Source organism: Phyllobates terribilis, unplaced genomic scaffold (assembly GCF_046119375.1).
Source record: "Phyllobates terribilis strain yellow unplaced genomic scaffold, ASM4611937v1 Scaffold_7__3_contigs__length_470593459, whole genome shotgun sequence".
Lineage (NCBI taxonomy): Eukaryota > Metazoa > Chordata > Amphibia > Anura > Dendrobatidae > Phyllobates > Phyllobates terribilis.
The window spans coordinates 46,526,627-46,545,826 of record NW_027362767.1 but is presented as its reverse complement, the minus strand read 5'-3'; the positions used below and the strand labels follow the sequence as shown (position 1 = coordinate 46,545,826).

General features: G+C 47.2%; 1 protein-coding gene across 1 annotated transcript in view; it reads left to right on the top strand.

Annotated features, from left to right (window-relative positions):
• Window positions 1-19,200, top strand: part of ATG2B (autophagy related 2B) — a 44,044-nt gene that overhangs the window by 14,908 nt on the left and 9,936 nt on the right. The window contains exons 15-35 of the mRNA XM_073638520.1: window positions 873-1,061; window positions 1,278-1,551; window positions 1,634-1,745; window positions 2,302-2,497; window positions 2,590-2,732; window positions 3,038-3,195; window positions 3,875-4,047; window positions 4,235-4,385; window positions 4,516-4,715; window positions 11,298-11,378; window positions 11,488-11,594; window positions 11,794-11,886; window positions 12,017-12,087; window positions 12,623-12,690; window positions 13,018-13,188; window positions 13,278-13,419; window positions 13,729-13,931; window positions 14,339-14,568; window positions 14,721-14,829; window positions 15,213-15,407; window positions 16,507-16,608. Of these exons, the coding sequence (XP_073494621.1) occupies window positions 873-1,061; window positions 1,278-1,551; window positions 1,634-1,745; window positions 2,302-2,497; window positions 2,590-2,732; window positions 3,038-3,195; window positions 3,875-4,047; window positions 4,235-4,385; window positions 4,516-4,715; window positions 11,298-11,378; window positions 11,488-11,594; window positions 11,794-11,886; window positions 12,017-12,087; window positions 12,623-12,690; window positions 13,018-13,188; window positions 13,278-13,419; window positions 13,729-13,931; window positions 14,339-14,568; window positions 14,721-14,829; window positions 15,213-15,407; window positions 16,507-16,608 (3,168 nt within the window). The remainder of the gene's footprint in view (window positions 1-872; window positions 1,062-1,277; window positions 1,552-1,633; window positions 1,746-2,301; window positions 2,498-2,589; window positions 2,733-3,037; window positions 3,196-3,874; window positions 4,048-4,234; window positions 4,386-4,515; window positions 4,716-11,297; window positions 11,379-11,487; window positions 11,595-11,793; window positions 11,887-12,016; window positions 12,088-12,622; window positions 12,691-13,017; window positions 13,189-13,277; window positions 13,420-13,728; window positions 13,932-14,338; window positions 14,569-14,720; window positions 14,830-15,212; window positions 15,408-16,506; window positions 16,609-19,200) is intronic.

Below are 19,200 nucleotides of genomic sequence, written 5' to 3'. Positions count from 1 at the left end.
GTCTTTGGGTATTTTTGCCCCTTCATCCAGAAGAGCATTTGTGAGGTCAGACCGTAATGTTGGGGGAAGACCGGTCTCACAGCCTCCATTATAGGTGTTGGATGGGGCTGAGGTCCGGGCTCTGTGCGGCCGCTCATGTTCCCTCCTCCATGTCTATACGGAGCATTGCACTGGTCTCAGTCATGGGAAAAAGATAAGGCCCGTCCCCAAACTGTTCCCACATTTAGAAGCTACAATTGTCCACAATATCTTGTGTATGTTCAATGGAACTAAGGGCCCAATGCCGACCACTGATAACAGCCCATACCATTATCCTCCTCCACCATATATACAGCGGCACAATGCAGTCAGGGGGTAATGTCAAACCCAGACTCTTCCATAATAGAAGTGCGATCCGTCGGTGCACAGAACACATCCCCTCCAGAGTCCGGTGCTGGCGGCTTTACACTACTCCATCCGACACTCGCATTGTGCTTGGTAATGTAAGGCTGCATGCAGCTGCTCGGCCATGTAGCACTTGATGGGGACAAAGCGTTTGTGCTGATGTTATACCAGAGGAGGTCTGGACTTTTCAGTTATGGGGTCAGCAGAGCAAAGGTGACTATTCTGCCCTCTGCTCCTCAGCACTCAGCCCCCCGCTCTGTAACATTACAGGGTCTCCACTTCGTGTCTGAGTTGCTGCAGTTCCTTCCACTTCTCATTCTATCCCTCACAGGTGTTTTTAGAATACAGATGAGACTATCCAGCCACAGCCCAGGTGTTGATCCTTTTCCTCGGCGCTGATCCTTCTCCTCGGTGTATCGGAGTCCTTTAGGTTTGGGTTGTATGAGTACACGGCCCGGTCTGCAGTAACGCCATTGTCTTCTCTATAGGGCAGCTCTGGGCGGCTGAGTTCCCTTCCGCAGCGGTCGGAGCTGCTCGTCCACCTGTCGGCCGCCTCCTGTGAGCTGGATATCACCATTGTGGATAGATTGAATTCTATGCTGCAGGCGCAGAAGTTGGGAACCGTAGAAATGATGACGTCTCATCTGTTCACGTCCTATAACAAGCACATCAGTCTGGTGAGTGTGTACAATGTGTATATATGCAGCCATGCAGGGTAGAAGGCCACGGGTAGTGGGCCATAAGAACACACAAAAAAAGTTTTGGCTGTTGGAAGAAGGGGAGGGGAAAAAATAGCAAAAACCACGCCGGGGGGGTTAACTAATGCTGATGGTTCTTGTGGTCCATATTCTATCAATATGGCGCCTCGTACAATTTTTCTTTTATTCTTCCAGCACAAAGACTTTCCGGAGGTCCTTCTGGATGACTCCCGATCTCCAGCAAACACTAGGACCTCCGTGCTGGTCTCTGCACCATCGCTCCATCTCGCCGTGCGCTTTCCGATACCGGACCTCAGATCTGACCAGGAGCGAGGTCCTTGGTTCAAGAAATCCCTCCAAAAAGAAGTCTTACATTTAAACTTCTCAGATGCGGAGTTTAAGACTGAGGTCCTCGGCGGCTGCTCCCCAGAACAATTAAAGCTGGAGTTCACATTCAAGGAGTTAACCGGTGAGCGGCCGCAGTAGAGAATCCAGTGAGTGGCGTCCACCTTACATCAGTCTATCCAATCTTTACTCTGTGTCTTCTCCAGGGGCCTTCCAGGAGGAGAGCGACGGCCCACAGACCCTGTTCATAAGGGTCGTGAAGAAGAGCAATGAAGTCGATGGAGACATGACCACATCAGACAACTTTGACTGGCCGAGGTCCGTCCTCATTACGTGTTATAATCAGAAAAATACATGTTACATTACTTATCCTGTATTATACTCCAGAGCTGCACTCACAATTCTGCTGGTGCAGTCACTGTGTAAATACAGGATGTAACTCCGGATCAGTAATGTATGTACACAGTGATTGTACCAGCAGAATAGTGAGTGCAGCTCTGGGGTATAATACAGGATGTAACTCAGGATCAGTAATGTATTATACTCCAGAGCTGCACTCACTATTCTGCTGGTGCAGTCATTGTGTACATACATTACATTACTGTTCCTGAGTTACATCCTGTATTATACTCCAGAGCTGCACTCACTATTCTGCTGGTACAGTTACTGGGTACACTTTTCCTGCACTGGTACTCTGGCAGGAGCCGTTGGCTGTGATCAGTATTAGCGGGGTCTGGGTTTGCAGCCTATCTGCAATTTATATTTCCTGCTCTTGAGAATGATGAGGAATGAGAGCTTGGAGTATTAGAAAGTTCTACAGGTTCCTATCTTACAGCGATTTCCTTTCCTGTGAACCTTTTGTGTTCGTCCTCAGGATCGTGCTGAGAATCAATCCCATCGCCGTGCACTCCATCCTGGAGAGAGTGTCTGCTGGGGAGGATGATGAGGGTGATGGAAGATTTCAGGAGGATGATGAAGGAACTTCTCACTCGCTTAAAGACGTGTGCGACTTCCGACGTCCAGAGCCGTCCCCGTTCTCCTCTCGGAGAGTCATGTTTGAAAATGAAGAAGTATGTGGAGTCATAAAGGGGGACTCTCAGGACTCCCACCTGGATCCATCAGATCTTCTGTCCCTGGTGCTGACTGATCCATCCTTTTGCAGATGGTGATGCCCGGAGACGCCATAGAGATGACGGAGTTCCAGGAGAAGGCCATCAGTAACTCGCACTATGTGCTGGAGCTGACGCTGCCTAGCGCCTTTCTGATGCTGCCCAACAAGGTCTTCTACGAGAAGCTCTACAACAGGTGCGTCCGAGGGCTTGTGGGATCCATCACACAAAAAGTTCTGTCTGGTTTAAAAGTTTAGAAACTGTTTTTTCCCGCTTCTTAGTGAACCACTGGACTGCTGATGACCAACAGATCAGGAGGTTTCTCTTTATAAATCTGGTCTATCAGTGTCTAAGGGGTTAAATGGGATTATTCATTCTAAGTGAAATTCCTTTTAATCCGGCATTGCACATAATGGGAAAGAACTTGCTGTCTGGTTAAATCGCAGTTACGGTCGTGTTTCTGCGTTGTCCTCGCTGTTGCTGATCGCGTCTCTTTTTCAGGATCAGTAACGATTTGCTGCTCTGGGAGCCCACCGCCCCTTCACCGGTAGAGACCTTTGAGAACCTATCCTACGGCATCGGCCTGTCGGTGGCGAGCCAGCTCATTCACACTTTCAGCAAAGACTCCAGCGGAGCCTTTAAGTCCACACTACATTACGGTGAGAATTTCTCAGGTCGACGGAGGGTATTTATAGGGGTCCTTTGCTCCCCATTAGCTGATCATAGACCCCTCTGTGCTTGCTCTGGGGCTGCTGATCTGATGCTTATATGGTGGCAGCCGGTTCTCCCTCACCTGCCGCACAGGTAGTAAGTTGCACCTGGATGTGGTTTCTTTCATTTGCGCTGTAAGAGTGAAATCACATATGATGGAAATGTTGCAGTTTAGTTTTTGATCTTAAGAAACACCATGAGTCAAAGGGATTGTGCCAGGACGTAGATATTTATGGCCTATTGATCAGATGGGGTCCTGTGGCGGCGGGCGGTTCATGGAGCTGGTGGCAGGCGCAGCGTGGAGGTGGATGGAGCTGGAGGCGGGCGGCGCATGGAGGCGGGCGGAGCGTGGAGCTGAAGGCGGGCGGCGTAATGGGCTGGATGCGGGCATATCCGTACACTGGGGTGGCCGTTCTTAGGTGCCGCAACTTGGGTCACATTCACTTTGTCTTGGGCACCGCAGCTCGGCGTCCATTGAAGTGAATGGAGCAGCTCAGCTCCCTGGCCCTATTCACAGCTGATCTGTGGGGTGTTGGGTATCCGACCTCTCCACTCTGATACTGATTGCCTGAATCCTGAACAATCCCTTTAATGCTGCGTTTTTACTTGAGCGATGATTCTTCGCAGATGACGACAGCGGTTCGGAGGAGGAGACCCTGCAGTACGATTACATCCTGGACTCCAACTACCACAGCCGGAGGAAGAGGAAGCTGGAGTGTCCGAGCAAACAGTCCCAGAGCTTCCTGTCGGTCCTGGTGAACGTGAACCACGGCCTGGCGTCCATATTCACAGACGTCAAGGTTCGATATGTCGCTCTGTCATTTATATAGTTTACAGAACGACGAATATTCTCTCTATGGCTCCACAGCTCTGCAGCAGACGCCGTCCCCAGATTGGGGGCGAGTCCTAGATTCCACATTCATTAATTTACTTTTGGTGATTTGTGTGAATCGCTATTAATTATAAGCGGATTTCCATTCCCTGCAGCAATCAGACGGGCGAGTCATGGCGGACAAGCACGGAGAGCTGTGGCTGGAGTTCACCAGCGGGTCTCTCTTCACGGTGACGAAATATGAAGGACTGGAGGACAAGCACTTCTTATGTCTCCACGCCAGCAGCCTAAGCCTTTACCATCAAGGTAAGCCAGACACCATTGTAGTGATTGGATGTGCCACCCTCATACCCGCGGGCAGCGGTGCCTTGCACCTGCCCCTCTGTGCCCCACCGCAGTATCAGGCCCCCCATACTTATACCCATCTCTTGGACAGGTGTTGTAGATGGCGTCGTGCTCCCTGCGGACCTCAGGCTGCCCAGCTTGCCCCAGCCGCACTGGTTGGAGCCGACCATTTATCCCTCTGGAGAAGATGGGAGTCATCGTGCGTCCAGTAACGGCGTGGGAGTGGACACCATGAGCATGCTGACCGTAGCCGTGAAAATCCAGTCCGAGAAATCTGACAGTAACACCAAGGTCTATTGATTGAGTTATAAGCTGCACGGTTTGATATCTTGTGGTCCTGAGCGTTTCAAGTTCAGTTTTTCAAGATCCCTAATTGCTGTCAGTGAATGAAATCCTATGTGGAACCAAAGGAGTTGAGCACAAAATTTCCAGGACCCTGGTCCGGTGCGTACATTGGTGGTCTCTGGAGCCCCGCGGACCACCCCCTACCTGCCAGTATGGCCAGCGCCTCTCCTGATCATTAGGTCCGGTGCAGACTTGCATGACGACGTGCTGAGCCTACTAATCGAGGGGATGCATCAGGGATGCCGGCAGGTCGGAGGAGGCGCTAACCACTGTTGTGGCCGCCAGAGCAGAGTCCTGAGATGCATTTTGCTAAGCTCCAATACCAATCCATCCTGATCGTCTCAGCCGCCATTCCTCCTAGAATCAAAGTAAAAGCATGGCCAAGTTAAAGGGCCACGCTCCTGTCTGACACGTGCAGGAACGTTGAGCCGTCTCTGCTCCTTCCATTCTCCAATCACTTGACTTTAAATCAACACAGCCCAAAAGTCTCAGTACAAAAACATCTACGAAGCATTGTGCTAATGTAATCCTCGCAAGAAACCATCGCAAGAAAATATATGGAGCTTCCACATACCATTGCAGAATATATCCAAACTTTACTTAAATCCATAGAGAAAATGTCAAAATCAGATGACGGTAGGACATGAGTGGTGGAATAGAAGTGGATTTACTTAAGAGCAGTAAATGGATGAACCTCATAGATACAGTCATGGCCGAAAGTGTTGGAAACCTTGAAATTGTTCCAGACAATGAAATATTTCGCCAAGAAAATTATTGCAATTACACATGTTTTGTTATACACATATTTATTTCCTTTCGTGTGTATTGGAACAACACAAAAAAAACATAGAAAAAAAGGCAAACTGGACAAAATTTCACAGAAAACTCCAAAAAATTGGGTCGGACAGAATTGTTGGCCACCTTCCAAAATTGTGGCAAAACAACCTTGTTTCAAGCATCTGATGCTCGTTCACACTCACCTGTGGCAAGTAACAGGTGTGGGCAATATAAAATCACTAACCGCATAAAGGATATATAGATCCATAAATAAATCATAAGGAGTGACCCAAATTGATAAAGTTTATATGCAATACCTCCTTACAGTATAATAAACAATTTAGACAATATAGTCGTCTGTTATTTCATAGCAATATTTTATTACAATTTATTCAACACAGCAAAACAGGAAAAAATTATTATAATTTTTTCCTTTTTTTGCTGTGTTGAATAAATTGTAATAAAATATTGCTATGAAATAACAGACGACTAATTTGTCTAAATTGTTTATTATACTGTAAGGAGGTATTGCATATAAAATATGAAAATCACACCTGAAACCAGATAAAAAGGGGAGAAGTTGACTCAATCTTTGCATTGTATTACTGTGTGTGCGCCACACTAAGCATGGAGAACAGAAAGAGGAGAAGAGAACTGTCTGAGGACTTGAGAACTAAAATTGAAAAATGTAACTTTGAGATGGTTTATAAGTCCACCTCCAGAGATCTTGATGTTCCTTTTGTCCACAGTGTGCAACATAATCAAGACGTTTACAACCCATGTGTCACGACTCTGTTATCGGATATCCCAGCGCCAGGAGTTCCTTTCCTGTCCATAATGCTAGGGGTGTCCTAGCTATCCCTGCTCTCCAGATTACTTCTGATGGTGAAGACGCTGGGGCTATGTACCTTCTGAACTCCTGAATCTGACCTCAGTATGTTCCCTCCCTTCAACGAGGAAAGTGGGGAGGAATATTGTATGTATATACACGAACCAGACTAACAAGAAAGAACGTACAGGAATAAATGAAAATGCCATTCATACAAATATGCAGTCACAGACAACAGAGGGGAACACCGGGGAGAAAAGGAAGGGAAACTAAATAGGAGGGGATGAGGATTTGCACACAGACTAATCACAAAGCAACAGTCACAGATCAACTCTCCAAATGCCTCTACCAACAACTGATCTCTCCACACCAGGCAGTATGACAAACTAACAGTGCCAATCCAGATGACCAGAGGCGTTTATATATAGGAGAGGGGAGTGGCCAACACTGAACAGCTGAGATCATCCAAGCTGGGAAGCTTCAGAGACTCCAAGCTGAACAGATTAACCTCTGCACCACTATCAGAATCCTGCACCATTTAATATGAAGGAGAAGTGCTTTTGATCAGTGCAGGAGTACGTGACATCAGATGCTGCGGTCTTCTGGCCCCTCTGTCGCGGTAAACCTGTCACACCATAGCATTGTAGCTAATCTTCCTGGACGTGGACGGCGGAGAAAAATTGATGAAAAGTTGCAATGCAGGATAGTCCAGATGGTGGATAAGCAGCCCCAAAAGTCCAAAGAAATTCAAGTTGTTCTTCAGGCTCAGGGTACATCAGCGTCCGCGCGAACTATCCATCCACATTTGAATGAAATGAAACGCTATGGTAGGAAACCCAGGAGGGACCCCACTGCTGACACAGGAACCTAAAAAAAGCTAGAATCCAGTTTGCCAAAATGTATGTGAGTAAGCCAAAATGCTTCTGGGAAAGCGTCTTGTGGACAGATGAGACCAAGAGAGCTTTTTGGTAAAGCACATCATTCTATTGTTTACTGAAAGTGGAATGCGGCCTACAAAGAAAAGAACACCGTACCTACAGTCAAATATGGTGGAGGTACAAAGTATTGGGGTTGTTTTGCTGCCTGCGGCACTGCGTGCCTTGACTGTGTGCAAGACATCATGAAATTTGAAGATTACCAAAGGATTTCGGATCATGATGTAGTGCCCAGTGGCAGAAAGCTGGGTTTGCATCCTATGTCATGGGTCTTCTAGCAGGACAATGACGTCAAACATACTTCAAGAAGCCCCCAGAAATGGATGGAAACATAGCGCTGGAGAGTCCTGAAGTGGCAGCAATGAGTCCGGATCTAAATCTCATTGAACACCTGTGGAGAGATCTTACAATTGCTGTTGGGAGAAGACGCCTTCACATATGAGAGACCCGGAGCAGATTGTAAGAAGAGTCCAAGATTCCAGCTGAGAGGTGGAAGAAGCTTGTTGGTGGTTATAGGAAGCGACTGATTGGAGTTATTTATTCCAAAGGGAGTAACCAAATATTAAGTTGAGGGTGCCAACAATTTTATCCGGCCCATTATGGGGGTTTAGTGTGAAATTATGTCCAGTTTGTCTTTTTTTTTTTCTCCATTTTTTTTGTGTTGTTCCAATACCCACGAAGGAAATAAATGTGTAAATTGCAATAATTTTCTGGGAGAAATACTTCATTTTCTGGAACAAATTCAAGGGTGTCAACACTTTTTCGGCCATCACTGTATACAGTACAGACCAAAAGTTTGGACACACCCTCTCATTTTAAGATTTTTCTGTATTTTCATGACTTTGAAAATTGTACATTCACACTGAAGGCATCAAAACTATGAATTAACACATGTGGAATTATATACTTAACAAAAAAGTGTGAAACAACTGAAAATATGTCTTATATTCTAGGTTCTTCAAAGTAGCCACCTTTTGCTTTGATGACTCCTTTGCACACTCTTGGCATTCTCTTGATGAGCTTCAAGAGGTAGTGACCGGAAATGGTTTTCACTTCACAGGTGTGCCCTGTCAGGTTTAATAAGTGGGATTTCTTGCTTTATAAATGGGGTTGGGACCATCAGTTGTGTTGTGCAGAAGTCTGGTGGATACACAGCTGATAGTCCTACTGAATAGACTGTTAGCTGCTTTTTTCTTGCCATAATACAAATTCTAAGTAAAGAAAGACGAGGGGCCATCATTACTTTAAGAAACGAAGGTCAGTCAGTCAGTCTGAAAAATTGGGAAAACTTTGAAAGTGTCCCCAAGTTCAGTTGCAAAAACCATCAAGCGCTACAAAGAAACTGGCTCACATGAGGACCGCCCCAGGAAAGGAAGACCAAGAGTCACCTCTGCTTCTGAGGATAAGTTTATCCGAGTTAACAGCAGCTCAGATTAGAGACCAGGTCAATGCCACACAGAGTTCTAGCAGCAGACACATCTCTTCAACAACTGTTAAAAGGAGACTTTGTGCAGCAGGCCTTCATGGTAAAATCTGTGCTAGGAAACCACTGCTAAGGACAGGCAACAAGCAGAAGAGACTTGTTTGGGCTAAAGAACACAAGGAATGGACATTAGACCAGTGGAAATCTGTGCTTCGGTCTGATGAGTCCAAATTTGAGATCTTTGGTTCCAACCACCGTGTCTTTGTGCGACGCAGAAAAGGTGAACGGATGGACTCTACATGCCTGGTTCCCACCGTGAAGCATGGAGGAGGAGGTGTGATGGTGTGGGGGGGCTTTGCTGGTGATACTGTTGGGGATTTATTCAAAATTGAAGGCATACTGAACCAGCATGGCTACCACAGCATCTTGCAGCGGCATGCTATTCCATCCGGTTTGCGTTTAGTTGGACCATCATTTATTTTTCAACAGGACAATGACCTCAAACACACCTCCAGGCTGTGTAAGGGCTATTTGACCAAGAAGGAGAGTGATGGGGTGCTATGCCAGGTGACCTGGCCTCCACAGTCACCAGACCTGAACCCAATCGAGATGGTTTGGGGTGAGCTGGACCGCAGAGTGAAGGCAAAAGGGCCAACAAGTGCTAAGCATCTCTGGGAACCCCTTCAAGATTGTTGGAAGACCATTTCCGGTGACTACCTCTTGAAGCTCATCAAGAGAAAGCCAAGAGTGTGCAAAGCAGTCATCAAAGCAAAAGGTGGCTACTTTGAAGAACCTAGAATATAAGACATATTTTCAGTTGTTTCACACTTTTTTGTTAAGTATATAATTCCACATGTGTTAATTCATAGTTTTGATGCCTTCAGTGTGAATGTACAATTTTCATAGTCATGAAAATACATTAAATGAGAAGGTGTATCCAAACTTTTGGTCTGTACTGTATGTAGGTTAAGTAAGATGTTTAAACATCCAGAGCAGTACAGCAAAGTGGCCAGTAGATGGAACCAACACACTCTACTGTACAAAAGTAAAGAGCAAGTGCTGAAGATCTGGAATAATGCGAGAAGTCATAGATCCGAAAGCTGAACCCCAGGCCGAGACGTAATTGGTTACAAACATCGGACCCCTTCCTCCCCAGTGCTGCATAATCTGCATTGTCCAATGGCTTGTCTGTCCTGAACTGACCACACATCTGTTATATGTGGATGCAGTATGAGAAACCGAATAGCAGGAGGACAAAGGCTGGCCCCTGCTCTCTGCAGATGCGTGGGGCAACTGAGGGGGATTAAGGCCTGCTTCTTATTTCTGCAATCTATTTCAGGGTCTCTTCTGCTAGAGCCTGACTAAACAGGGTTACACAGTAGGGAGACACCTAGTGGCCAATGCTTTGTGTGGACGGAGGCTGAAAACAACATAATTTTGCACTTTTTGTCGTTGCATTGGCCATTAATTTAGCCTGACTTGAAAGGTCGCTGAGACTTAAATTAAGTGATGGCATTGTCTATCACAGCCACCACTAGAGGGAGCTTCCTGCTTACTGGGATATCAGTGTGCATACAGTGAGCTCCCTCTAGTGGTGGCTGCAGGTAGATACATTTTTATTACATGCTGGGTATTTGGAGCTCTATCAGAATGACACCTCTCTGACTGCCATGAAGATATATGTTGACGTTCTGAGTTAGTTTTTTACCATGTTTAGATTAATAATGGATGGTGTCCTGGGATTCACCATTTATACTTCGTACTTTTTTTTGGGGGGGGGGTAAACTTAAAATATATCCTTTAATACTTATTTCATAAAATGAAATACAAAAGACACATCACCCTGGTGAAAGATATTCACCATTTGACCTGTAAGTGCAAATTTTTGTTGGCTGTTTTTTGGGGAAAAGTACAATAAGTCGTGTCTATACATTTATTATTATCTCAATGTCGAGGCAGTAGACACTGGTGTATATTCCTAAAGCACCAGCACTTTATGTAAGATGTTTTGCCCCATACTGAAGGGTATATCCTAAAATCAGTCTATAATTTACAGCACCAGTACTTTCTTCTATTTTTGGTTACATCACAGAACCAGATATCAATAGGGTTATACGGCAGCAATATTGTGTATTGGTACTTGTTTCTCAGTTTCCTCTAGTATTAGGGCCTTGAGGGCGAGAAGGGACGGCTGCCGAGGAGCGGGGGCGCCACGGGCGTAGGAAAAAGAATGCCAACCTCCGCCGTCAGGTAGGGGTGAGCTTGAGTGTGAGCTATAGGGACATTTAGCTCCTATAATATATATATTATATATTATATTATATGTGTGTGTGTCTTTCACCAGGGGGATGTGTCTTTTGTATTGTATTTTATGAAATAAGTATTAAAGGTTATATTTTAAATTTACCCCCCCAAAAAAAAAGTACGAAGTAGAAGCGGTGAACTCTTGTTGTTGATCACGTACTAAGTCTTATCACTTTACGGTGAATAAAAAAAAAAGGATGGTGTCCTGGGGCCGTAGAGTATGTTCATTGCATCTTAAATCCTTCTTTGTCAATTTCCAGGAATTCCTTGTTGCCGTTGGACTGCGGGGGGCGACTCTGAAACACCGGGTTCTTCAGTCGGAGCACACGTGGCACGAGCAGGTCACCTTTTATCTTGTCTGATTAATATGGCTGCAGTTAAAGGGGCGGAATTATCAGCAGATCCAGCCCCGACTGATCTCATAATGATCTTTTTCTATGTGCTTTGTAGATATTACAGTTCCTGAATATTTCGGATGAGCCCGTTTTAGGCTATAGCCCCCCTACCTCCATCACCACCTTCCATGTTCACCTCTGGAGCTGTGCTTTGGATTACAGGTAATGAACCTCATCAATCATCACAACTGAACGCCATAGAGCTGGGAACTGAGCGCTCTCCATACAGCGCAGGCGGCGGCTGTGTTATACAGCTGGCACCTGCGAGCAACCCCTGCGAGCGTTTTATATATCACATATACCTGCATCTCTCAGAGGTTGATGGAGCCCGCGGTGTTCTGATCCATGCTGTCTTTCTCAGGCCTCTGTACTTGCCGATTAGAGCTCTGCTGACGGTGGAGACCTTCAGTATTTCCTGCAGCGTCGCTCTGGACAAATCCTCCTCCAGTCTCCGGTGAGATCCCCTTCTCTGAGCCCCCCAAGATATTAATCTATTAGGCAGCTGTGGTGCAGGCCGCTCTCTGCCGTTGGTTTACCCCCCATTCTGCAGTATGTTGACCCCTCTCCCCTCCTCTCATTTTTAGGATTATCCTGGACGAGGCGGCCCTGCATTTATCGGACAGGTGTAACGCCGTGTCGGTGAACCTGAGCCGAGGTGAGCGTGATAATTGCACAGAGAGGTGACGTAGACAACCTTTATCCTATCATTTAAGCACCAAGACTTCATTATGAAATAGTCCGTCCGGTCTTCCAGTTACTAATGTTTATTTTGTATCATTTCCTAATGTTTTCTTGCTGTCAGTGACGACCTTCTTTTACCGTAATGGGATTGCACACAATCCCTGACTCCTTCCAATGTGTCCAGAAAAAAATTAAAGAATAAAAAATCCCTCCCGGATCAGCACCATTCCAGTAACGTCGTCACAGTCTCTAACTGCTGCAGCCAATCGCCGGCTTGTGACTGGTTGCAGGCTACACAGTTCCATCACAACTGCCAGGAGACACAGCGCCAACGCTGCTGGAACGGTGCCGGTACGGGAGGAGAGCGTATTTTTTTTTTATTTTTATCTTGGGGCACTTAAGCATTTAAGAAGGGGGCGTCTGGGAATGGTGTAGACTTTTTGTTCACTGACAGCGAGCAGAGGAGGAGTATTCGGTCGTGTCGGTGACACTAATATTTTGTTTTCCAGATTACGTCCGTGTTCTGGACATGGGGCTTCTGGAGCTGACAATCCTGGCGGTAAAGTTTGGAGAGGAGGTAACCTTCTCTGCATATACAGTGGCTGTCGCTTTAGGGCATTGTGTGTGTGACCTGGGGGGCATTTGTCAGACCCCCGGCTGCCATTTAAACCTATCCACAGCCTTTTGGGTACTGGTTGGGTGACATATAGAGCCCTTTCCCTGTTCCTAAGGGGTTAAACAGCCATGATCACAGGTGACTCCGATCCCGGCCGCTGCAGCTGGATTTTTTCCGGAGGCGACACCAGACGTCGATGCTTTGCTTTCCTACAGAAGGAGAATCTTTTCCATCCACATTAATGTGTTTTATGCTCACCGTTAACCCCCTTGTCCTTCGTCCTGGCAGAACAGACCACGCTTCGAGATGTACTGCTCCAGCGACGTGATCCATATCCGTACCTGCTCCGACTCCTGCGCCGCGCTAATGAACCTCATCCAGTACATCGCCAGCTACGGAGATCTGCACCCGCCCGCCAGACCCCACTCTTCCCCCGGAGCGCATAAGAAAGCCAGAAAGGTCAGCAATAAAAGACCACCCACTTAGGAGACCATTCTACAGTGTGATGTGTGGGGATGGCTCAGAGATAACCTGTAGTTATGTTGCAGACTGACGCATCTGCCGCACCTGGCACCCGGCGGCCAACATTGGCCGAGGAAGAGCAGCAGATCCTGCGGGATCTAATGAGCGACGCCATGGAAGACACCGATATTTACCAAGATGCCGCGCCAGCAAGATCACAGCTGAACGGTAATGCAGAAAATATGGCGTCTAGTGTGATATTAAGGGGATGGTAATGGCTGTTATCCGGTGTCTGTACTGTGGCTTTACCGTGTAACCAGAGACGGGTCTGTCCGCTCTCCTGCCATGTGTGTGTGGTTAATGCGTCCTTTAAGGGGTTAACACATGACACCATTGCTCTGCAGTGGTTCTGTATACACAAAACGGAAGATTATTATTTTCTTTTATTGCAAAGTGTCTTTATTTGCAATGCTTTGGGAACAGGAGGGTCTGCTGTTATCGGGAGCTCTGACCTAGTGACGTGCGTTCATCTCCCAGGTGTCTCTGATGGCCGGTCCGATCTGCACCAGGCTCCCTGCTCCGACCTGTTTTTGTTTCCTGACGAGAGCGGTGCTGTGTCTGAAGAATCCAGTCCCACGTTCACGACGGCGACGCCACATCTTATACATGACGCCCTTCTCGATGCTCCGCTGGAAAGCGACGACTTCTGTATCCTGTACGCACCCAAGACGCTGGTCTCGGTGAGTCAACTGCACTCATTACAATGTATGTGTGCCCCTCCGAGGCCGAGCTGGAGTTCCCTACATAGCCGGGACAGCAACTCACAGGATAAGTGGGGGTCCCCCAGCTCACTTCATGAGGCAGGAATACCCCTATAAACAAGAGCACCTGTTAGATTTCTCCATGTAGTGATGTATGCTGCGCCTGTCATTCAGCTGAAAAGGACTCTATGCTGCTGGCATCACAGACCCATCAGTACTCGGGTTACTCTCGCCATTACTGATTGGCTGACAGCAAGAGGGTGGCTCCTATCACAATGCTCCTTCCAGAGTCCTTTTCAGCTGGATGACGCCCACCCCGATCCCCTTCACTGTGACCCGGATGCCGCTCCGTCGGCTTCCATGTCATATCGTTCCTTATGTTTTAGGATAAAGACGAGGAGCCGTCGGTGAAGAAACTCGTCGATGACGACATCGTGATTAAGGAGAACTATTTCTGCTCTCCTGGGAGAAAGTCTGACACCAGTAAAGCCCCCCTCCACTTTCCAGTCCCGGTGGTCCGATACGTGGTAAAAGAAGTCTCCCTAGTATGGCATCTGTACGGGGGAAAAGACTTTGGGAATGCTGCATCTTGTAGTTCCCCTGTCAAACACTACATGTAAGTACTTTGGGTGCAGTTAGACTTTTTTTTTTTTTAGGCTCCATAAAGACAATATAAATATTGGGAGGTAGAAACTATGGCGCCCCCTAGATATCAGTCCCTGTGTCTGCACATTGCCATAATGGAGGCGTTGATTGTTTTGTGCTCAGGAGTCCGCACAGCTCACCATCGAGTACTCCGACCAGGAGGAGCAGCAGCGTCGTCCGCGGGGGCCGGGGGAGAAATCAGGATTTACTGATGGAGATCCAGCTGACTAAGGTACAGCAGTGTGGACACAGGGGCATCGTCTGTGTGCAGCTCCTACGTTCTCTAGCATGCTGGGAGTTGTAGTACTGCAGCAGCTGAAGAGTTCTGCTTTAATGTAAACTCCGCTACTGCTCAGGTTTCTCCTAATCTAAGAGTAGAGTTGAGCAGTAATGGTTCTCGCTTCCCCGGTCCGGCATCCAGACCAGCGGTCACTCCTACGGCCTGCGTGCTTGCCACTTCTGGCATCAACTAGCCCTCGTGTGAGGTCACGGTGCTGCCAGGGAGGAGTGGATTAGAGCAGGGCAGCACAGATCTATTGTGCTCCGGTCCAGCCGAGAGGCCTCGTGTGACCGGATCCTTAGGACTTTGTCTTATGATCCATCTTGTTTCTCCAGGTGAAGTTCCAGCACGAGGTTTACCCGCAGGCCGACGAGTCGGCGGAGTGCACACTCCCCGAGCAGCCGGTGTCGCGCCAGGTGTTCATCGTCCAGGACCTGGAGATCCGCGATCGGCTGGCTTCGTCTCAGATGAATAAGTTCCTCCATCTGTACAGCAGCAAAGAGATGCCAAGGAAGGCACACTCCAACATGGTGAGAGGCAGGGCCTATCGCTGGTGTGTGTCGGCATCGTGTCCCTCTTCTGGGACCCCCGCTGTTCCCGAAGATGAAGGGGAAAACAATGCACCGGAGCAATGGTGCACTCGTCACTCTGCTCCTCCTGTCCTGATGCCGGAGGTCTGTGCAGTATATCAGGTCCATATGGCCGATAACGTACAGACAGAGCACATCCACCCTGCAGATAAAGCCGCTCATGACTGGTAATGGGCGTCCGGTACTGACCCCGGGGGAACCATTACGGGGAAGTGGTGACATTTCCTTCATCTACGACGCTTCTATCTGTGACATCGTGCAGACTCTCTGCCATATGTGCCGGCGATTTCTTTGTTTATCTCCAGATGAAGTATGGCTGGCGGCTGTGAGAGGGGCCCGTGAGCATGGAGGGGTCCCGTGACCATGGAGGGACCTAATATCTATCCTTTTTCTAATCCGTACTGAACATTTCCACTTCTAGGAAGTCCCCATATCACCAGGGTACGATGCCCTCTACTGATGGCGGCTGCAGAGCTGCACTCCCCGCACAGGGCCTGGATGGCAGCCGTGGTGCGCCACACTCTGCATTGATAATACACATATATTAATAAATACCATACTGGCAATCTCTGGCCGCTCCTAGTTGGCCCATGCCCACAGCCTCCCATCGGTGCCCAATATACTTTTGACAAACCCCCCGGCGTCCGTCTGTCAGTTACGGCCAGGATCGCCCCCGATGTAACACCTCTGCACCGTCTCGCTGTGCACGGACTCTCTCCGGTCTCGCTGTGCACGGACTCTCTCCGGTCTCGCTGTGCACGGACTCTCTCCGGTCTCGCTGTGCACGGACTCTCTCCGGTCTCGCTGTGCACGGACTCTCTCCGGTCTCGCTGTGCACGGACTCTCTCCGGTCTCGCTGTGCACGGACTCTCTCCGGTCTCGCTGTGCACGGACTCTCTCCGGTCTCGCTGTGCACGGACTCTCTCCGGTCTCGCTGTGCACGGACTCTCTCCGGTCTCGGTACAGTGAGATACATTCTCGGCCGGACGTCACTGCGCGGATCTGATCTGTTCTTACATTCTGTGTCCTCCTTCCTCAGCTCACAGTGAAAGCCTTACATGTCCGGCCCGAGTCCTCCCACTCCCCACAGGAATGTTGTCTTCGGGTGACGCTTCTGCCGCTGCGCCTCAACATCGACCAGGTAACGCACCAATGAGGAGAGAGTGCAGTGTGCTCATATCTCCAGCAGGGGGCAACAGCAACAATTAATAAGGAGCCGTCACCGCTCCGGGGGTCTGAGGTCTCAGAAAGGCCCCAAAGTAACAATTCTGGAAACTTGTATTGTAATGTTCCTCTGTTATTCCTCCTGCAAATGTAGTAATGAATTGTCAACAAATCATTATCATTCTCCCTGTAAGTAACAGATCACTGCACAATCTGCTCACTACTTACTGGACACCGCAGAATAGTGAGCACAGCTCTGGAGTATAATTCAGGATGTAACTCAGGATCAGTACAGGATCAGTAATGTAATGTATGTACACAGTGACTGCACCAGCAGAATAGTGAGTGCAGCTCTGGAGTTTAATACAGGATGTAACTCAGGATCAGTACAGGATCAGTAATGTAATGTATGTACACAGTGACTGCACCAGCAGAATAGTGAGTGCAGCTCTGGAGTATAATACAGGATGTAACTCAGGATCAGTAATGTAATGTACAGTACAGACCAAAAGTTTGGACACACCTTCTCATTTAAGGATTTTTCTGTATTTTCATGACTATGAAAATTGTACATTCACACTGAAGGCATCAAAACTATGAATTGACACATGTGGAATTATATACTTAACAAAAAAGTGTGAAACAACTGAAAATATGTCTTATATTGTAGGTTCTTCAAAGTAGCCCCCTTTTGCTTTGATGACTGCTTTGCACACTCTTGGCATTCTCTTGATGAGCTTCAAGAGGTAGTCACCGGAAATGGTTTTCACTTCACAGGTGTGCCCTGTCAGGTTTAATAAGTGGGATTTCTTGCCTTATAAATGGGGTTGGGACCATCAGTTGTGTTGTGCAGAAGTCTGGTGGATACACAGCTGATAGTCCTACTGAATAGACTGTTAGAATTTGTATTATGGCAAGAAAAAAGCTGCTAAGTAAAGAAAAACGAGTGGCCATCATTACTTTAAGAAATGAAGGTCAGTCAGTCTGAAAAATTGGGCAAACTTTGAAAGTGTCCCCAAGTGCAGTTGCAAAAACCATCAAGCACTACAAAGAAACTGGCTCACATGAGGACCGCCCCAGGAAAGGAAGACCAAGAGTCACCTCTGCTTCTGAGGATAAGTTTATCCGAGTCACCAGCCTCAGAAATCGCAGGTTAACAGCAGCTCAGATTAGAGACCAGGTCAATGCCACACAGAGTTCTAGCAGCAGACACATCTCTTCAACAACTGTTAAGAGGAGACTTTGTGCAGCAGGCCTTCATGGTAAAATAGCTGCTAGGAAACCACTGCTAAGGACAGGCAACAAGCAGAAGAGACTTGTTTGGGCTAAAGAACACAAGGAATGGACATTAGACCAGTGGAAATCTGTGCTTTGGTCTGATGAGTCCAAATTTGAGATCTTTGGTTCCAACCGCCGTGTCTTTGTGCGACGCAGAAAAGGTGAACGGATGGACTCTACATGCCTGGTTCCCACCGTGAAGCATGGAGGAGGAGGTGTGATGGTGTGGGGGGGCTTTGCTGGTGACACTGTTGGGGATTTATTCAAAATTGAAGGCATACTGAACAAGCATGGCTACCACAGCATCTTGCAGCGGCATGCTATTCCATCCGGTTTGCGTTTAGTTGGACCATCATTTATTTTTCAACAGGACAATGACCCCAAACACACCTCCAGGCTGTGTAAGGGCTATTTGACCAAGAAGGAGAGTGATGGGGTGCTACGCCAGATGACCTGGCCTCCACAGTCACCAGACCTGAACCCAATCGAGATGGTTTGGGGTGAGCTGGACCGCAGAGTGAAGGCAAAAGGGCCAACAAGTGCTAAGCATCTCTGGGAACTCCTTCAAGATTGTTGGAAGACCATTTCCGGTGACTACCTCTTGAAGCTCATCAAGAGAATGCCAAGAGTGTGCAAAGCAGTCATCAAAGCAAAAGGTGGCTACTTTGAAGAACCTAGAATATAAGACATATTTTGAGTTGTTTCACACTTTTTTGTTAAGTATATAATTCCACATGTGTTAATTTATAGTTTTGATGCCTTCAGTGTGAATGTACAATTTTCATAGTCATGAAAATACAGAAAAATCTTTAAATGAGAAAGTGTGTCCAAACTTTTGGTCTGTACTGTATGTACACAGTGACTGCAGCAGCAGAATAGTGAGTGCAGCTCTGGAGTATAATACAGGATGTAACTCAGGATCAGTACAGGATCAGTAATGTAATGTACAGTACAGACCAAAAGTTTGGACACCATCTAGTTGTGTTATAAGTACAGTGGGTACGGAAAGTATTCAGACCCCTTTAAATTTTTCACTCTTTGTTTCATTGCAGCCATTTGGTAAATTCTAAAAAGTTCATTATTTTTTTCTCATTAAAGTACACTCTGTTCCCCATCTTGACTGAAAAAAAAAACAGATGTAGAAATTTTTGAAAATTTATTAAAAAAGAAAAACTGAAATATCACATGGTCATAAGTATTCAGACCCTTTGCTCAGTATTGAGTAGAAGCACCTTTTGAGCTAGTACAGCTTCAGTCTTCTTGGGAATGATGCAACAAGTTTTTCACACCT